General features: G+C 34.2%; 1 protein-coding gene across 19 annotated transcripts in view; it reads right to left on the minus strand.

Moving 5' to 3' along the window:
- The window catches only part of DLG1 (discs large MAGUK scaffold protein 1), a 255,691-nt gene that overhangs the window by 29,888 nt on the left and 205,090 nt on the right, over positions 1-20,713 (minus strand). For 8 of the 19 annotated variants that reach the window (XM_032337041.1, XM_032337090.1, XM_032337032.1 and 5 more), the window contains 4 exons: positions 13,147-13,261; positions 7,210-7,386; positions 4,376-4,445; positions 549-648 (listed from right to left, as the gene is read on the minus strand). In XM_032337041.1, coding sequence (XP_032192932.1) covers positions 549-648; positions 4,376-4,445; positions 7,210-7,386; positions 13,147-13,261 — 462 coding nt within the window. The remainder of the gene's footprint in view (positions 1-548; positions 649-4,375; positions 4,446-7,209; positions 7,387-13,146; positions 13,262-20,713) is intronic. The other 11 variants (XM_032337079.1, XM_032337109.1, XM_032337117.1 and 8 more) reach the window with 2 other exon arrangements.

A 20,713-nucleotide genomic window follows, 5' to 3' on the forward strand; every position in this document is an offset into this window, starting at 1 on the left:
TAAGGTAGCAGCTGAATGTAATGTACTAAAGAAATCAAAGTTTTAGCTTAAAAGCTGATTTAGGGTAGAGAAGCAAAATTTGAGATTATTTCTTGTTATCTTAAAAGTAAAATTCACTGTCTACATATAGTGAAGATACAAGATAGAATAGAATTCCAGAGGATCTATGATCAAAGATTGTCAATGCTTAAAGGCCAATTAATTACATATAGTATAATCATTAAGTCGCTTCTCAGGTATCCATAATATTCCTCTCAAGTATTAATTGAGAGTATTTTAAGTGTTTCTTCTAAGAACCCTTCCAACGTGTAACTTTATTTTAAACACATAGCTTAAAAATACTGTTAGCTTTAAATTAAGAATTCCTAAGGTGTCAGAAAAAGTTAAGATTGGTATGCAAATTAATTTATGTCTGTTAAGTTGCCCCTGTTTAAGACAATTAGTAACCTGTTGCAGCTCTTGAAACTGTCTCCATGGTAACAACCAACTGCAGGGCAGTAGGTCCCTCTACATTTATTTTCAGTTGACCACTGGATCCACATACTTACGGTCAGCATCACTTGTTTCCTGTTCACTCTGGTCCTTGTTCTTGTAGAAGGGGAATTTTCGGGAAAAGAGGTTCTTTTTACGCTTGTCATTGAATGACTGCTGAAGAAGAGAAGGAGGGGCAAAACAAAGGGATGTCTACTATCTGTGTGTACAAAGGCCCAGCCTAGCAGCTCTGTGGAAGCTGACTCTTGTGACCACACTGTGCAGTTTGTATATGAATTTATTAATCACAAAGTGAATTTCTGACTTTGTATAAACTCCTAACATTTCTCAACTTAAAATATTTTAAAATTTACAGTGCAATTCAGTAATACCTAGAACTAAGGAGAAAGTGCTACTTGATTAAAAAAAAAAAACAAAAACAAAACCCCAGAAATAAGGAGTAAGTGCCACTTGAAGAGTAACTCAAATTAGCTACCACTATAGTACAAACCTGCTAACTTCTGTTCTTATCAGTTCATATTTTTCTAGAAGATTCCCAGGTATGAAGTGCTCTATAGCAAAAGCTATTTTAAGTCATTATTCTAGGCTTATTCGAGTATTTTTTGCAGTAGGTAATAATCTTCCATTTTCCTCCGACTTGAGCATATTCCCTTCCTCCCCTTTTTGGTGGCTCCAATGAACTAACAAAAAGCCACTATTAAAAAAGAAAACCAAAACAACTGAAAAAGTTGCTAGTTCTGAATATTTAAAAACAATGAAGCAATCTTATTATTTTTTGGAAGAGAAAAAAGATAAATAGTTATGGTATGAATCAGAAAATGAGAAGAAAACTAAGAGGGGTCCATCAAGCATACATAATCCGGCAAAAGATTCATCGAAGCTATCCCACCGAGAAAGAAGAGTCAGAGCTCTCCTGGCCAACATGAATGCCATCCTAACTGATTTGTCTTTAAGCTCTACTATATTCATCTATTTTAAAAAGTATATATAAATAAACTGGAACCAGATTAAATTCATTGGCACCATATCTTGAATAGGAAATAACTCAGGTGCCTATAAAAGCCAAAAGGCAATGAAGATCCTAATAGTCATACAGTACTGCTGTGGAGGAGCTGCACAGCTGATCTGATGTCCCCTGTTACACAGATGTTAGAGAGATTTTCTCCCTTCTTCAATGTCCCATTTGTGCCTTCACAGATTTAAAACCAGGCCACATTAAGAAAAGTGATGCTATTAAAGAGGAATAACTTCTTTTGTAATTTCTGTCACAAACATTATGTCTTGAAGGAAATGGCCTGACCTAGCAAATAACACTTAGGAATTATTACTTTTTGAAGCAGGAACAATATAAAGGATAAAAAAATCTTGTTCTGACTTTTCTTGAGTTTAATCCAATGTCATAAAATGCTATCATTATTTTGAAGTATATCCACATCAGGAAGTATGTTTTGGCATGCCTGTATTTTTAAGCATATGATGTCTGGCAATTAGGTGCTGAGGGAGAATAAAGTAATTTTTGCTCCAATTCTATTACTTGAAAGGATTTGTTTTGGCAGGAATCTTAACATAAAAACAAGATTAAACTTTTGTTTTTTCCTTTTCATATCAATAATTCAGGATTAATAAATTCATAGAGCTCATTAGTCCAACAGATTGTCCTGATTTCAATCCTAAAATTTGGAGGCTATGATAACGCTAAGCAGAAGTTAAAAATTAAGTTGATAAGAAAAAATACTGTCCAGAAATTTGGACTTACAACTGTCAAGTAGCATTATTTAAATAAAAATCTTTGTTGGAATCCAAATTTTTGAATAGAGAAACAGAAGAAAACTAAAGTTTCAATACAGAAAAATTTATGATAATCTAATTTAGGGAAGGATTAAATCTTCTTGTTCATAAAAATCATCAATGAATTTATAAAGTAATTTTTATGGTATCTAATAAAACTGTTATGTTTTTAATAAAAGGTATTTTTCCCTCCTACTGCATATATAGTGGTCAGAGTCAGTTTCACAGCAAACAACCAAAAGAAACATGAAGTTTAAAATGTTTTGATTTTTGGTATCTTTGCAGTTAGCCAAAATGAGATATCATAAAGATATCATAATATAGGACAGAAAGAAATGCTTGTTAGTTAAGAAAGAATTAATTGTATTACATTTAATGTCCTCTGGATGAAGAATTTATTAAAAGTGAAAATAGCACAAAGCAAAGAAGACAAATATGTGCAGGGACAACACAAAACTGAAGAAACATACTACCTCTGGATTGTCTACATTTTCAATACAAAATACTCTATTTAATTATTTACTGTTATTAATGCTATATTGCAAGAGAGTATAATAAATAAAAGAACTGATAAAATATCACAAAATCATGATTTAAGCATAGAATTTCTCTATGTGGTATGTCAAAATAGCTAAATGGATGTTAAAAATGTTAATGAGAAATGTTGTAAGTCTGCAGTGGAAATAAGTCCATAAACCACCATGTAAGGAAAGGAAAAGATGAACTCAGAATGGGAAATTGTAGTACAGAAAGAAATGCAGTTCTGCATCAATGGCAAGCGTATTTTTACCCCACTCAGTATCATGCATCCTTCTGGTGCTGTGTTAGGACACAGTGACTGTGTATAAGGTTGGTTACAGTCAACAAACAAGACTAAGATTTAAATATGTCGTTAATTCAGTTAACTTCTTACAGTATGGAAGAAAAGTTACAACATGCAACCTCTTTTTCAATACATTGACAGTGTATTTTACTAAGTTATTTTTAAAGACATATATAAAACGAGCACAAAAAGCATTGTATAGATTTCAAATCCTGAGCATTTACTTGGGCTTTTTCCCTCACCCAAATTTCTATTTTAAATATTGCTTCAGATCAAACTATGTTATTTATTTTCTGAAAGCTGCAATTTTAAAGGAAATTATCATTTCTAAGATAACTGAATGCATTATACAATTTACTCAGATTTAATTTCTTTCAGGATATTGCTTATCTTTAATTTTATGCCTTTATGTTTGAGTGCTTAGTGCTATCAGAAGTACAGATGATAAGGTTAATTAATTTGCTGAGTTAACTTTACACATTCATTTGAAATATGATCAAAAGATGTATAAAACTTTTGCTTTAGATTAAAAAAAAAACCTAAAACATTCCTATGAATAGTATTTCAAGACAACATATGTGTTCAGCTTATTTCTTCAGGCTTATTACTACAATATTCCATTGTAGTGATTACACACATCATACAGGACAAAGCCTGCAGTATTTCTTTCATGTACTGGCATCCATTAGACTCAAGCAGAACTTAAAAATGAAAACAAAAACACATTTGAAATTATATACGAAAGAATTCAGAAGTATTTCTTGACTGTCCATAAACTTATCCTCTACTGTCCCTTTCTTTATTCCCTCAAAATAAAAATTCATATTGATTCAAATATTTAAAGCATGGATTCTCTTAACAAATTGTGAAGGGGGAAATGAAAACTTACATTATGACTTAGTTAATAATATTCTGGGGCATATCGTCTCAGAAGATGATTACATTAGCTATCATGATTAATACAAATTTCTAACTGGACATCTGAAGGAAGGCTAAATTTATTTCACTTGTAAAAATAACCTTACCAAAGTATGTTGTTAAGAATACATCAAATGACAGTTTCAATAATCTGGAAAGGTCTGTAAAATGAGTGCTTTAATAAATTACTTACTTCAGCATCTACTATTACAAAGCATCATGGCAAGAGCTGTTGATAGTTAACTCTTATAGCTAAATCCTTCTAATTTTAATAGTGTAGCTCTGGCAAGAATTATGAAAAAGCCTATTAGTCTCAATTATTAATATCTAGGAAAGGACATTTCATATACTCACCCCTTTATCTCCTCTTGTTTTAGAATTAAATTTCACTGTTTTTAACCGGGCTCGTTCTTTCTTCTCAACTCTGTCAAAGTACAGAATGTTATTTTTAAAGTATACCAAAATATCTAAGGGTCTAACTAGAAATCATCAGAAATGATACTTTAGCATGGGGCATTTTTATATTCTAAAACCTTCAGAAACCGTTTAGGTTTGTATCCCCAAGTTAAAAATAATTTCTGGAAGTGAAATACAGGGCTCATTACAAAACAAAACCACTTGTGAACTACCAAAATACAGTATATGTGTACTTATAGATTAATTCATATTCTGTAATTATACTGAAATTATTATTAGGAACCACTTCTGAGTTTAGCAATTTTCTGGATTTTGTTTTTTGGTGTTTTTGTTTCAATATTAACTTAGCACGGGGCATGCATACATCCTAAAAAAAAATCAAGCATGAGAGAGAGAAAGCAAATAGGGCAAAATGTTAACAACTGGAGAAAGTAGGTGAAGGGTATGTGGGTGTTCCTTGTACTATTCTTCCTTGTGTATTTTGCTGTAGCTCTGAAATTTTTATTAAAAAATGGGAAATACAAAAATTAAATTTATCTCCAGTGACACATTTGTGTAAATATATAAAGTAACCAATTATGGTATACAAAAAATCTTAAAGAGCTTTAAAATACCTGTGGAAGGATATACAAGACTTGGTAATATTAGTTATCCCTCTAAAACTGAAAAGGGTGCCAGGAGTATAGTTTAAGAGGAAGCCTGTATAGCTTTAGATCTGAATTCTGAAACTTGTTAAAGTGTTAACTATTCAAATAAGCAAGCCAATAAAATTACACCAAAACAAATGTTTCATGTAGATTGCAATACCAACACGAACCTTATAAAATTTCATGTCAATTAAACTTTTTATCCTTAATTTCAACATAGCAATTATGTTAGTATATAGCAGGAAAACCTACCAAAATCGTTTGTAAATAAATGCATTTTCTTCCTTATCCAGTGATACAGTTTTACTGTGAGTACAGAAGAACCATAGCAGTCATGGACTTAACACTTGTTTTTATTATTCTAGAACAATCCATGACATGACTAGAGAGTACATGGCATGATTAACTAATCTGTAATTTTGCCTAGGCACTTACTGAGGGGACTGCAAAACTAACATTTAGTGAGCAAAAGTTTACAACTTAAAATGGCTTTGTTTTCTCATACTTACCTTGTTCACTAAGTAGCTGAGTGACTTAAATTGTTGTTTATTTGTAAATACTGTTCCTGAATAAAAGCTGAAAACTGTATTAACTACAATTCCTTGGGCTATTATTAGAAGTAAAAAGGTTTAAGAGATAGTTTTCCTTAAGAAAATTCAAATTTTGAATACATTCAAAATAAAATGGCATAATCAGTTGTGGTTCCATATGTGGTTTACGGAAGGTAAATTATATTCTATAATGTTATTTGTGAATTTGGAAATTTAGAGGGGTCTTAAGTCTCCTGCAGCACTTCTGACTTAAAAACCCAACTTTATAGAATTTTTATGCTAAAGAGAAGAATCACTTTCTACCAAAGTCAGTGTATTTCTTATTTGTTGCAGACACACATAAAGCCCATGCAAGATAGAAGGTGCCAAAGGATAAGACAATTTTTAGGAACTCTGACTTTGGTATTTAAGATGTGAGGTTTCTACTGACTCAATGAGGCACAGAGACAGAGGAAGCATTTCTGAATTTAAAGCAGACTATTTTCTATTCTAGGAAAAAAGTTATGCTGAGGGCTGCATTGCTAAAAGAGGAGTTGCTACCAAATATATGATCTAGCCAAATGATTGGATCTTGTTAAGAATATGGATCTAGCCAAGAATGGTCATCAATCCCCAAACCACAACTACAAATCTTGGTTATACCTTAATACTCCTACTCTTCAACTTCTATAAACAGTAATATAAATATATAGAGAGGCCTATAAATAGGTATATGATTTGGCATACTTATCAATTATCGACTCTTAAAATAAGTATTACATCATAAGCTTGACCTGATGTGAATTAACCAGCTAGAATAAACATTAATGTCTCACTAATGATTTTTACAGGCTATTTTAAAACCTAAAAAGTCTTTCAGGCAAAGATTTGCACAAATCAGACCTCAAAAATAAGTTATTTGGGGAGACATACAAACTGACATTTTAATACCTTTCCCACAAAAACAGGAACACTCAGCAGCATTTCATAGCCCTACAAAGGGTTCTTTATGCTGGGATCATCCTGTTCAAAGACTACTCCACTTAATCATTTTTGCCAGTAGATAGTAAGTATGTATCACTTATAACAAATGGTTAAAAGCAAAGAGGAAAGATCAGGGAATGTACCAATACTTCTAAATTAAGCAAGGAAAGAGATGTGAAGCAAATACCAGATACTTCTAAAAATTTTAATTTACACTTTCAATTTTCAAGTCTAAAGGAGGCAATTCACAAAATCAAAAATCCTGAAAACTGAGTAAGTTTCATTACCACCTGTCTGGATAAAGTACAGAAGCTTTTAAATCTTTCTCCCTCCAATGGTAAAGATACATAGTAAAGTTATTTAAATGTATTTATTTTGTTTTGAGCAACTAAATGGGAGCTTTAGAGAGATTTCTCTTTGGGGGCATCATATTCTTTAATTATGTCATTGGTTATAACATAAGGTGAACAAAATTAAATGACTGAAACACAATATGAAAAACCAAGCAAAAAAAAAAATCACCCTCAGTGAAATAATTAAAAAAACCAACAATTATTTGTCTATGTTGCCCTACGTTCAAGTAGTAAGACTGTAATGGACTTATACTTACCTGCGTTTACTGGGAATTACCCCAACTTCGTCACTCTCCCCATCTGGTGTGACCTGCCTGGCTTGCCACCATTCATCATCAGAAGCATTAATAACATGGAGGATATCTCCAAATTTGAAGTTCAATCCCTGACTGGGAAGGCCACTGTCTTTAGTCTTGTCATAATCAAAAAGGGCTCTAGATGAAGAAGAAAAAAGTACATGTTTATTTGGTGTTTTTGTTTGTTTTAAAGATTTATTTATATTTTAGAGTGAGAGAGCGTGTGAGTAGGGGAGGGGCAGAGGGAGAGAATCTTCAAGCAGACTCCTTGCTGAGAGAGGAGCCCAATGAGGGTCTCCATCTCACAGCCTCTGAGATAATGACCTGAGCCAAATCCAAACATCAGATGCTCAACTGACTGAGCCACCCAGGTGTGCCCCCCACCAAGACTGTTATCATATTACCAATATTAAGTTAACACGGGATTCTGAAAGTATATATAATTCAAATAATTAAACAATATACCATACTAGGCAAAATGATGCCAAGCTCAAGAATTTGCACTATAACAGACAAAAAGACAAAAAAGAAATAGTAAAACTGACTTACAGTAAGTTATTTATTTGTATCCTAATTTCCAATTGCCAAATTAGAACCCCAAAATGAATAAATTATATTATATTGTAAATGTAATTGCTGGGATTCTTCCCTTAAGAGAACTCCTTTGGATAAGAACTTAAGTATTGTACATTAATCAAGTAATAGAACACAATTTTTCTTTTTATCAAATTTTAAAAGATTAACATTTTACAATTACTATATTAATACAGTGTATTTTTTCTAAAATATTTGGTGGGAGTTAAAGTCCTCTGTAGTTAGTTTTCATCATTGTTATTGACTCTGAAAATTCTATTGACTCTAGCTTTGTGAGTGAATGGAAGGAATAATTAACTGACAAAATAATCACTCTGTTAATCCAGTCTTATAGTGTATAACTAGTAACTCATATCTGTCAGGGATTTTGTTTGACCCAGTGTGTATAACCAAAATAAAGAGAAGAGTACCTTTTAATATTTATTCTTTGTTTATAAACTTAGGGCAACTCTCTAGGTTTATCTTCATTTTAGAATTCAATATGGCTTGCCACTGGATTATATTAAAAGCATTTTTAAAAATTTCTCATTCAGTATTGAGAGAAATAAGGTAGGATACCTAATTTTTCTTCTTTTAAAAATTTTTTATTATGTTATGTTAGTCACCATATGTCATTAGTTTTTGACGTAGTGTTCCAAGATTCATTGTTTACGTGTAACACCCAGCACTCCATGCAATACATGCCCTTCTTAATACCCATCATTGGGCCAACCCATCCATTCCCTCCTCCCCTCTAAAACCCTCAGCTTCTCAGAGTCCATAGTCTCTCATGGTTTGTCTCCTCTTCCAATTTCCCCCCTTCATTTTTCCCTTCTTTCTCCTAATGTCCTCCATGCTATTCCTTATGTTCCACAAGTAAGTGAAACCATGTGGTAACTGACTTTCTCTGCTTGATTTATTCCACTTAGCATAATCTCCTCCAGTCCCATTCATATTGATGCAAAAGCTGGGTATTCATCATTTCTGATGGCTGAATAATATTCCATTATATAGATGGACTACATCTTCTTTATCCATTCATCTGTTGAAGGGTATCTTGTCTCCTTCCACAGGTCAGCTATTGTGGACACTGCTGCTGTAACACTGGGGTGCATATGGCCCTTCTTTTCATTACTTCTTCATGACATTCTTCTTTGGGCTAAATACCCAGTGGTGCAATTCCAGGTCACAGGGTAGCTCTATTTTTAATTTTTTGAGGAACCTCCACACAGTTTTCCAAAGTGGCTGCACCAATTTGCATTCCCACCAACAGTGTAAGAGGGTTCCCCTTTCTCCACATCCTCTCCAACATTTGTTGTTTCTTGCCTTGTTAATTTTCGTCATTCTAACTGGCATAAGGTGTTATCTCAATGTGGTTTTGACTTGAATTTCCCTGATGGTATTGCTGGATCTTAGGGTAGACCCATTCATTGCTGCAGATTAGAGGAAGCTTAGTTGGGGTGTCTGAAGAAAGGGATATTGAAATAATTTATTCAGCAAGACTCTAGATATGCTCAGGAAGTAGAAGTGTATAGAATCCAGGTAGATGAGATCCAGAGATAAGTTACAGCAGAGAAAACGGAAGAACTGGTAGAAACACTTCATATAGCACTCAGACCCTCAGATTCCTTCTCCTGTTCCCAAACCCATAGAAGATAAGAGGTTTAGTTTCCAAAGAAACAGAACTTGAGAAGCTCTGTACTTTGGAACTTGGTGGGGAGAGGAAAAGTGCTAAGTGGGGAGAGGAAAAGTGCTAAACTAAAAACAGATTTTTTTTTTAAAAAGATTTTATTTATTTGAAACAGAGAGAAAACGTGGGGAGGGGCAGAGGGAAAGAGAGACGAAGAAGCAGACTCCTTGCTGAGCAGGAAGCCTGATCTGGGGCTCGATCCCAGGATCTGGAGATCATCGCTTGAACTGAAGGCAGAGGCTTAACCCACTGAGCCACCCAGGTGCCCCTAAAAATAGATTAAAAAGGAATCTGCAAGCAAAATGCTGTGACTAGTTTTAAGATGTCTAATATTCCTTTTCGTAGGCTCTGAGACCTAGTGTGAAGGTATATGCCGCTGAACCCTTGAATGCAGATGCATACTGAAAACTCAAGTACTAGCAACCTGTCTTATATTGGGCAAGGGATTGAGGATTCTTTTCTAGAGATATTTAATGACCCCAAAGAAAAAAATGACCTGGGGTGGGAGAGGGCAATGAACAAAGATAATTATTTTCTAGTTAAATGCACTAGCTTCACTAAATATATATATTTAAAAATTTTATTTATTTATTTGATAGAGAGAGAACACAAGCAGAGGGAGAAGCAGGCTCCCCACTGAGCAAGGGAGCCCATCTGGGCTAGGATCACTAAATATTTAAAGATCATTTCAGAGAGGGGTGCTTGGGTGGCTCAGTCCTTAAGCATCTGCCTTCAGCTCTGGTCATGACCCCAGGTCCTGGGACTGGATCCTGGCAGGAATCCTGCATCCCCCTCTCCCACTCCAGCTGCTTGTGTTCCCTGTCTCTCTGTGTCTCTCTGTCAAATAAATAAAATCTTAAAAAAGATCACCTCTTATATAAAAAATAAGAAAACAAGTAAACTAGAAAAGAGAAATACAGAGAAAGCAGAGAATCTGAGAAGGAGAATATTAGAGAAGCATGGGAAGGTACTATGTCTATGAAATAAAGGATGACAAAATAAGATTAAATAAGGGGCTCTCAGAAAATAAAATAGGCTATTATACCCTCCCCTACACCCCAAATTCTCTATGAAGAAGAAGGCAAAATAAAGTCAATTTCAGACATGCTAAGAGTAAAAAGTATCCCCCACACACCCCTTCCTTAATATTTATTGAAGAATGTGCTTTGGTAAAATAAAAGTTAAGTTGAGAAAGAAAAGGTGGCATCTCAAAAACCAACGGTGACATAGCAGAGATCTAAAAGGAATAGGACAGTGGCAAAGCAAGTCCTATGTCAGACCTATACAGCAAGTCTATAGAGCAACAATCCAGACTGGAGCAGAAAGATGGAAAAAATCAAGGTGCCCAAGTGGCTCAGTTGGTTCAGCATCCCACTTTTGATTTCAGCTCAGGCTGTGATCTCAGGGTCATGAGATCAAGCCCCATGTTGGGCTCCACATTGGGTAATAGCCTGCTTAAGATTTTTCTCTCTCCCTCTGCCTCCTTCTGCCTGCCCCTCTGGCTCACATACGCTTCTATTCTCTCTCTCTCTCTCACACACAAGATGGAAAAAATCTGAAGTGGTAAGATCATACGTGCAATCATGTTTCATCATGTGAAAAACTCTAGAGAATTGTAAGATAAAGATATTTAATAATAAATTAAATGCACAATTAAGCAAACAAAAATGACACAATTATTATGCCCACGAGAAATGAAGGTTGAAGAAAGGAAGCATGGTCATAATATACGATTTCAGTAAGTAATGACAGATACTACATAGTCACATGACTCTAAATGCTTTTAATTTTATTAGCAGTGATGGCACTATGAGTGATAGAGGAAGAGGCAGAATGGTTTGATATGAAAGAGAAAGTTGTTATCTCCATAGCAGTAAGTCCATAATGTCCAAAGTTGGTAAACTGGAAAACAGCAGTATATGCATATTATTTAGAAATACAGAGAGAAAGGCAAGGGAGTTTGTTAAGAAAATGGAGATGTTTATTTCTAGATAATGAAATTGGAGATTGTCTGGAGGTGACAGTTATTTTTCATTAAGTTTTTTGGTAACATATAACTTGTAAAAATATTTACTCCTTTTTTAAAAAATAAAAAGGAAAGAGGATTCATTAAATGTACCCAAAATAATTATAACCTAATGTTTTGATTTTTGTGTCTTTTTAAGTTTTTTCTATCTAATCACTTATTAAATAAGGCAACACATAATTATACTAAAATTAGAAAAAGAAGAAGAAAATTAAAGAAGATGGGTGCCTGGGTGGCTCAGTCAGTTAAGCAGCTGCCTTTGGTTCAGGTCATGATCCCAAGGGCCCTGGAATAGAGCCCTGCATGGGAGTCCCTGATCAGTGGAGAGCCTGCTTCTCTCCTCTGCCTCCCACTCTGTTTACTTGTGCTCTCTGTCAAATAAATAAATATCTTAAAAAAAAAAAAATGAAAGAAGGAGAGTATAAGCAGAAATGTTATTCCTTTTTCTGTGGATATCAGTACTACATAAAATATTTTAAGGACTCTGGAAAAGAATATGTTTTTTTAAATATATATATAATATATACATATTTAATAAATATAGCAGGAATTGGTGGAGGGAAAGAAAAATCTGATACACTAAAAGGTAGGGCAGAAGAAATGGTAGGGGTAGGAAAAGAAAAAGTAAAGAAAGTGAGAAAAATTTCCTTTTATTCTTTTATCACAGAATAAAATTATTTGAGAGAATAAATAATATCATATGTAAACAAATACAGAGTACACGTTTGTTTGTATAAATGTTTTTATACACATATGTAAACATGTATGGGATACTTGCCTATTTTACAGAACATATATCATCTCTCATCAGAAGAATAAATACAACACACTAGGAAATGTTCCTCAATAGTATCAGAAGGAATGAAAAAATAATGAAAAATTGTAGAGATCACCTGCAGCCATCTACTACAGTTAAAATAATAGTATAAAAGTACTGAGTAAAAGCTCTGCTAAAAAAAAAAAGGTGCATACAGAATACAAATAGGTCATCTATCGGTAAGAACAGTTTATATACTAATGGTATCTATTTACTATTATTAGATTTAAGCTATCTCATTAATTAGTTATAGAAAAATAAGGTTGACTTCTCCCAAATATTCAAAAAATGCATGTAGAAGTTTCCTGAATCTGTGTCCTTTACTGAGGTTATTCACATTTTAAGCTATTATTTCCATATGCTCTCTTTGCTATTATGGAAATTGCTATAGTAACTCAATGTTACTCAGAACATTTTATTATGAAGAATATAAGTGAAAGTAAGTGTTGGATGTTATGATATACCAAGATACAGTATAGTCACTCATCATTATTCAAGGGGTTGTATAACTTTCATTAATACAATTATAATAACAAAAGATACACTCAGGAAATCAATCATAAAATTGTTTCTTGATATGCAATATATTTTTCTTTCTTTTTTAATCTGTACACCCAATACGGGGCTCAAACTCACAACTCCGAGATCAAGAGATGCATGCTCCACTGACTAAGCTGGTCAGGAGCCTCTGCAATGTATTTTTCTATAGTAAAACTAAGTCATAGTAAAAAATGTGAAGGAATCTGCATGCATAAATAAGGATTGCCATAATTAGAAGTAAAAAAAATTTACCTGACATAGAGGGATCGCTTCTGGCTAGTTCGAAGAGAACCTGATCCTGAACTAATGCTACTATTCATCATCTGCTCCCGTAAGTCATGTATTTTGGCTTCAAAACGACTGTATTCTGATGGGAAAAAAAATAAATTTATACTTTACATTCTAAAAAATAAAGTATTTGAAAATAAAGTGTTAAATATGTTAGTGGTCTTATATTTGATTAAATGTGGTTAGAACCTTAAAAGAGTAACCTGTGTAAGATTTTGGCCAAAATGCAAACTTAAAAAAAATTGTTTTTTCTTCTAAATGTACCATAAGTTAGAACTGGCTGAATGAGAACTTTCTCATATGCTATTTTAAAGTTCATATCACATTTAATCAAGTAAAAGAAAACTTTCATGCATCAAAATACCAGTATGAATCTCATATTACTATCTAATTTAACTGTAAATTTTAAAAATTAAAACTCATAATTTATTCTGATTTTTATACCTAAAAAGAACATACCTAATATGATTTGTAATAGATTCTTTGTTTACTGCCTTTTTCCCCTTGAGGAAATCATTACTTTTATGTGATTAAATACAGAACTTGTGTACAATCAATAGACAGCAAAAGTATGCCTTAAAAATTAATAAATCAAATTTACTTTAATACAGTTTATAAATTTATAAATTTTTAAAATGTCAAAATAAGACACAAAGCAATTTGGATAAACATTCTAAGATCGTTTTTATATAAAAACAAGTATGATTTTGAAGATGAACTATTTTAGGCTATATCATAAAAACTACCTCATCTATTAAAACCTTAGGCACTTTTTCAAATATATTGCAATTATACACTTATACACTCTTATACCTTCTTCTTTATTTATAATAAATTATTTTAAAGAAATTAGATTAGATATCAGATTTTCTTATAAAACCAGTCTTATAGCAAGAGCAAATACCGTGCTTGGGAGTTTATATAGTTTAAGACGACAGAGTTAAGAGTAAGCATGAATACTGTGGAGGTAGTCTTCCTCCCATGGAAGTCATCAAATTTGTTTCTCAGGTACTAAGATTAACTGAAACAACAATTTATCAAAAAACTCAAAAACATTTAAAAGCTCACATTAATATGTAATAAAATGTTATTTTTCTTTAAAAATAGAAAATTTTAAATATAAATGTTAATAGACAGTATAATGTATCCATTACAATTCAACAATTAACAACTCATGGCAAACCATATTTGTGTAGACACAGCTGAGATACAGAAGACTGACGGATGGAGATAGGGATAAAAATACAAAATGAAGTTTGAGTTTACACTGGTTCTTCTTTTTTAAAAGTTTTATTTATTTAAGTAATTTCTACACCCAACATGGGGCTTGAACTCATGATTCCTGGATCAAGAGTGGCATGCTCCTCTGACTGAGCCAGTCAGGCACCCCTATACTGGTTCTTCTAATTAAAAATTAGGACTGTTAGATTTTTAATTAATCTATTCTATCTTACATCTGTATGTGTTTTCTTGTATAAGAGGAATTCTAGTTCTCAAGACACTGGGAATAACAGAGTACTGCATGGTGAGTTACATTTTATCCAATATTACATTCACAACGGCTTTAAAATAACAACACCAAAAACTAAGACCATGGCATCATTATTGAAAACAGCTAATTACTTTCCCTACTTCTTTTTTATCTTACTTAGAGCAAGGTCTATAGAGACACAGAGAGAAAGATACAGTTTAATAGTTGTTTTAAAGTGGCTCTGAATAGTTCCTCCCTAGGTGCTAATGTTGCCAACTGGATATACATTTAGGTCCATTCTTTCTTATTTAATTTCACCTTTAATATTTAGGGGTTGCTCTTTAAATTTTTCACTGTTTTTAATAGGTAAGTAAAATAGTTCCAAGGTTGTATCTGTAAAACAAGGATATTAAAGATAAAGTTTAGCTTCCAGCCCTCTCTCCTACCCTACTCTCTCCTGGTCACTATATATAAAAACATTTTAAGAAAGGTTTATTCTTCCAGGGGCACCTGGGTGGCTCAGTTGGTTGGGCATCCAACTCTTGATTTTGGCTTGGGTCATGATCTCAGGGCTGTCAGATGGAGCCCTGTACTGGGCACTATGCTGAGTGAGGAGTCTGCTTAAGATTTTCTCTCTCCCTCTCCCTCTGGCCCTCCACCTGCCAAAAATTCCCTCTTCTTAAAAAAAAAAAAAATTAAAAATTGAAATAAAAAAAAGTTTATTTTTCCAGTTTTAGTAACAGAAGGAGATACATACATATATGTAAATATAGTCACAAATACTTATTCTGTTATTTTAATATATGTAATATATAATGTGTGTATGTAATATATAATGTATATAATATATAAATTATATATTCACACACACACACACACACACACACACAATCGTATTGCTCATTTCTTAAACAGTAACCTACACATTTCTCCGAACTTGCTTATTTTACTTAACAAGTACATTAACAGTCTTACTAGCAGTAAGAGTAAGGACACTGCAGAGTAGCATATATATAGACATCTCTCATTCTTTTAATGACTATATAGTTCTTTTGCGTTTAACCTTCATTTCTTTGTTACAAAAAGATACTGTAAAGAGATTCTGCTTTATCGGCAAATCTGAAAATTGTTTTCTTTGAACATTTAAGGTAACTTTTGATATAACTGAAGTTGTTTGATCTCAGTTCTATTCATACTATTTTATGATTTATATATATGCAAACCTGCTATATGAGTAGTTGTGTCAGAGTGTATTTTCCCAAGATACATGCTTGCATCCCACATGTTCTTATACTATGTGACCTTGATGTTCTTCCATCAAGAGGGTGGAGTCTAATCACCCTCTCCTTGAATCTTGGCTGGCCTTGTGACTCCCATGCAAATGAACATGGTAGAAATGATTATATGCAACTTTCGAAGTTAGATTAGAAAATGCCATGAAACTGCTGCCTGTTTCTTTAGGGATGCTTGTTCTGAGGGGAAGTCAGATACCATATAAGAAGTCTGATAACCCACAAAGCACCATGCTGCAGAGGTCCCATGACGATGTTCTGAGCCCAGACTTTCAGCTAGTATCACCAAGGCACAGGACAAGGGGAGTAAAGCCATTCTGGACCCTCACCCACCAGCTGAATCCCATTACGTGACCTCAGTGTATGACACTATTTGACTATCCAGACAAAATCGTGACTGAATTCCTAATTTACAGAATCCATAACATGCTTATTGTTTTAATCCACTAAGCTCTGGAGTAGCTACGAAACAAAAGTAACTAGAATACACTCTTGTTGTGCAGTCTCTTTGTTTAGACACACACAAACATAAAAGAACAAGCCTTAAAATTAAAAATACATACTAAATTCCTAAAATGAGGAGCTACATATAAATTTATATTTATAAATGTATTTATAATACATTTGTATTTATAAAGATACTAAATTATCCCAAACATTAATATTTAATATTTCATAAAATATTCATACCTAATAAAATATATTCAAATAAATTTTATATACTCTCAAAGATAAACATATAAATATACAATTTATATTGTTTATTCTTCTGTTCTAACGGTAATCTTTTGTTCACCATGAGTAATCTCCACAGAGCCGAACTGAAATACTGTTTATATCCAGTTAAAAACTTTAAACCATTTAGAAAACTTATGCTATTTTTATAGGATCTTCAAATTTTCCCCATTTTCTGATAATTGTACTTTATCCAAATTGTCAGAGCATACAGTCTTTTCCAATTATATACTCTCCTCCTTACAACTAAATTAAGGACTGCTAGCACCAGTCCTTAGGGCAGCACCCCTCCCATCATTTTGGGTGTCTGAAGTTTGTTCTTTCCTCTCAGAGTGACCTAAATATCAGTCTGTTGTTTATACATTTGATTGCAGCTTTTATATGTGAAAGTCTATTTGATTCAGTTTCTTTCTTTGATTCTTTGAGTATGTTGACTCTACTGTTTCCTATGAGCCACTGCTGAATGAAGTTCTAATGACTACCTCATTTTCTTTCCTCTAAATGGTATTTTTGGGGGTGGGGCTGGAATTCCACTGGATTTTTTACTTTTTTGAGATTTTTTGTTATCATTTATTTGTGAAGTTAAAAGTGAGTGGTAGAAAGTAAAAACTGCCATACAACTTTTGGTTTGTTCTCAATTTGTTTTCAGTTTCAATGTCATCCTGAACAGATGGAACAGGACGGACTGGTCCTGGGAGGGGATCGATCCCAGGGGAATGGAGCTGGGAGGAGAAGGAAAAGCAGGGAGGCTAAGGGGCTTCTGGGGGGTTGGAGGGTAGGGTATGTGTATGTATTTTTCTTTTAATCCCACTAATTTCATGAGAGTATTTCCCTGTGCTAGTTATCACCTTAGGTAAACAGAATATTTTGATATGTAGTTTTTTTTTTTCAATTTTAGAGTTTTTTCTTCTTTATACATTCGATATGCATTGTTTTTTTCCCCCTGTGAAACTCCCACATGTATGTTGAATATTCTTTGCCTACTCTGTCATTCTCAAATCTATTTTTACATTAATATATTTTCTAAAGACTGAAGTAATCAGACAGTATTTTTCCTGAGCCATTTAAGAATAACTTGCTACCCTGATGCCTTTTTGCCCTTGAACAGTATATATTTTCTATAAATAACAGTATTTTCTTATATAACAACAAAGCCATGAAAATAAAAAAGTAACATTAATACATTACTACTATGTAATGCTCACACCTCTCTGAAGTTTCTCCAATAATGCCCGGTATAGAGAAGGATCTAGTTTAAAATCATGAACTGTCCTATCTGAGCATATATGCATTTAGTTGTCAGATCTTTTCAGTTTCCTTCAGTCATAACAGTTCCTCAGTCTTCCTCTGACTTTGTAAGATTGATACTGTTGAAGATAACAGGTCAGTTATTTTGTAGACTGTCACTCACTTTAGGTTTGTCTGATGTTTCCAGATGATTAGATTCTGGTTATGCAAATTTGGCAGGAATATCAAGGAAGAGATACGATGTTCTCGCCATCGCACCCTGGCAGGTAGTTTTACAATTTTGATTTCTCATTACTAATGTTATTAACGTTCAGCACTTGATGAAGTTTGTAACTGCCAGGTTTCTCTACTGTGAAATTACTTCTTCCCTTTGCAAATAGTAAGCTACTGAAATCACAACACTTCTCCCTTCTCATCAAACTTCCAACTAATACAATTATTTTTATTAGTAAAGACTCAGGATTTCTGAATTTACTCAGTGCAGTATAACCTCAAATTTTCATTCTGTTTAGCCAGTGGAAACCCTTTCAGACTGGACATTCTGTCCCTTCGACACGTGACCATCATTCCTTCAGCATTTACTTGCTTTCTGGAACAGAGTATTACAGAATAATCTAGTATTTTCCCTGTCCCACCCCAGAACTGGCCATTAATTCAAAAAGCCTTGGTAATTTTGGTGGGGAAGAGTATTTAGAAGCCAAGATCTGAGTGTTAGGTGTACACACTGCTATTGGGCCCAGGCTCTCTTAGTGGACAGAGCTAGAGAACTTTGTGCATGCACATGCGCGTGCACGCACACAGACACTATATGTTAAATAGACACATATTTATATTTTATATAAATTGAAAACCTTATGTTTATACAAATTTTTCTAATTCTAATCTTACAGGTTTTTATTTTAGATTTTCCCTTTCCATATTTACCCCTTCTCTAAAAATGAAAATTATAGATATTACTTTTAGCATATATGTATTCATTGGATCAGTCTCTCTGTAGGTAAGGAGTCTTCTGTCTCTACTACCAACCACTTCTTTGACTGAACTCTAACCAGTCCCATGTGTTACTTCCTCCCTCTGCTCTTTGTTAAACTTAATTTTTTTTTTTATGATTTTTATTTATTTATTTGACAGACAGAGATCACAAGCAGGCAGAGAGGCAGGCAGAGAGAGAGAGAGGAGGAAGCAGGCTCCCTGTTGGCAGAGAGTCCGATGCGGGGCTCGATCCCAGGACCCTGAGATCATGACCTGAGCCGAAGGCAGAGGCTTTAACCCACTGAGCCACCCAGGCGCCCCTGTTAAACTTAATTTTTTAAAATACATTTTTTCTGGGCACCTGGGTGGCTCAGTGGGTTAAAGCCTCTGCTTTCGGCTCGGGTCATGATCTCAGGGTCCTGGGATCGAGGCCCACATCAGGCTCTCTGCTCAGCAGGAAGCCTGCTTCCTCCTCTATCTCTGCCTGCCTCTCTACCTACTTGTAATCTCTGTCTGTCAAATAAATAAATAAAAAATCTTAAAAAAATACATTTTTTCTTTACATGTAAAAATTTTATGTTTTATCAACTCACTTATGCTGTTCTTTCATATACTCCATAATTATTTTATTTTATTTTTTTGATTTTATTTGTTTATTTGACAGAGATCACAAGTAGAGAGGCAGGCAGAGAGAGAGAGAGGGAAGCACGCTCCCTGCCGAGCAGAGAGCCCGATGCGGGACTCAATCCCAGGACCCTGAGATCATGACCTGAGCTGAAGGCAGCGGCTTAACCCACTGAGCCACCCAGGCGCCCCATAATTATTTTTTAACTTGTTTTGAAATATTAAGGTTATACTTTTCATTTATTTCATGGACATGTTTTTCTGGTATACTTTCATTGTGGAGATGTTATTCTGATTCTTATTTTCATTTTTTCAAACAGTTTTCCATTGGATTCAGTACTGATCCTTTTCTGTTATTCATTTTTTTAAAAGATTTTATTTATTTATTTGACAGACAGAGATCACAAGTAGGCAGAGAAGCAGGCAGAGAGAGAGGGAAGCAGGTTCCTTGCTGAGCAGAGAGCCTGATGTGGGGCTCAATCCCAGGACCCTGGGATCATGGCCTGAGCAAAAGGCAGAGGCTTTAACCCACTGAGCCACCCAGGCGCCCCTCTGTTATTCATTTTTATATCGAACTAGTTTTCCTGAACTTTTATTTTTATTTTTAAATACTTTATTTGAGAAAGAGAGAGCAAGCCAGCCAGCATATCCACAAATGGAGGGGTAGGGGAGAGGAAAAGCGGACTCCCCACTGAGCAGGGAGCCCAACATGGGGCATGATCCCAAGACCCTGAGATCATGACCTGAGCTGAAGGCATATGCTTAACTGACTGAGCCACCCAGGCTTCCCAGTTTTCCTGAACTTTTAGATAAGACTATTTGGGTTAGGCTAGCTTTTCTATCTTCACAGCTCTGGAGCTCCCTCTTTTGTTGTTTCTGACAAATGTTCAAAGATATGATTATCTCATACACTGCAAGGCTTCCTGTTGCTGTACTTTCCCCCTACTTGTCCATACCTTCTATTTCCTTTGGCCCTACTATCCCTATCCTGCTCAAGTTGGATTTTATTCTCAGTTTTCTCTTGGTGTGGGGCTTCAAACTGAAAACGGAGCTATCACTGTTTAAATGTGTCAGAAGGCGCATCTCCCTTATACCTTACTGTAGATCCCCTACACTTAAAATGTAGATTGTGCAAAAACCCTTACAGTTATAGGTGCTGTTCTCAAATTGGGCACTGCATTTTCTAGTG

The sequence above is a fragment of the Mustela erminea genome, chromosome 1, assembly GCF_009829155.1.
Source record: "Mustela erminea isolate mMusErm1 chromosome 1, mMusErm1.Pri, whole genome shotgun sequence".
NCBI classification, from domain to species: Eukaryota; Metazoa; Chordata; class Mammalia; order Carnivora; family Mustelidae; genus Mustela; species Mustela erminea.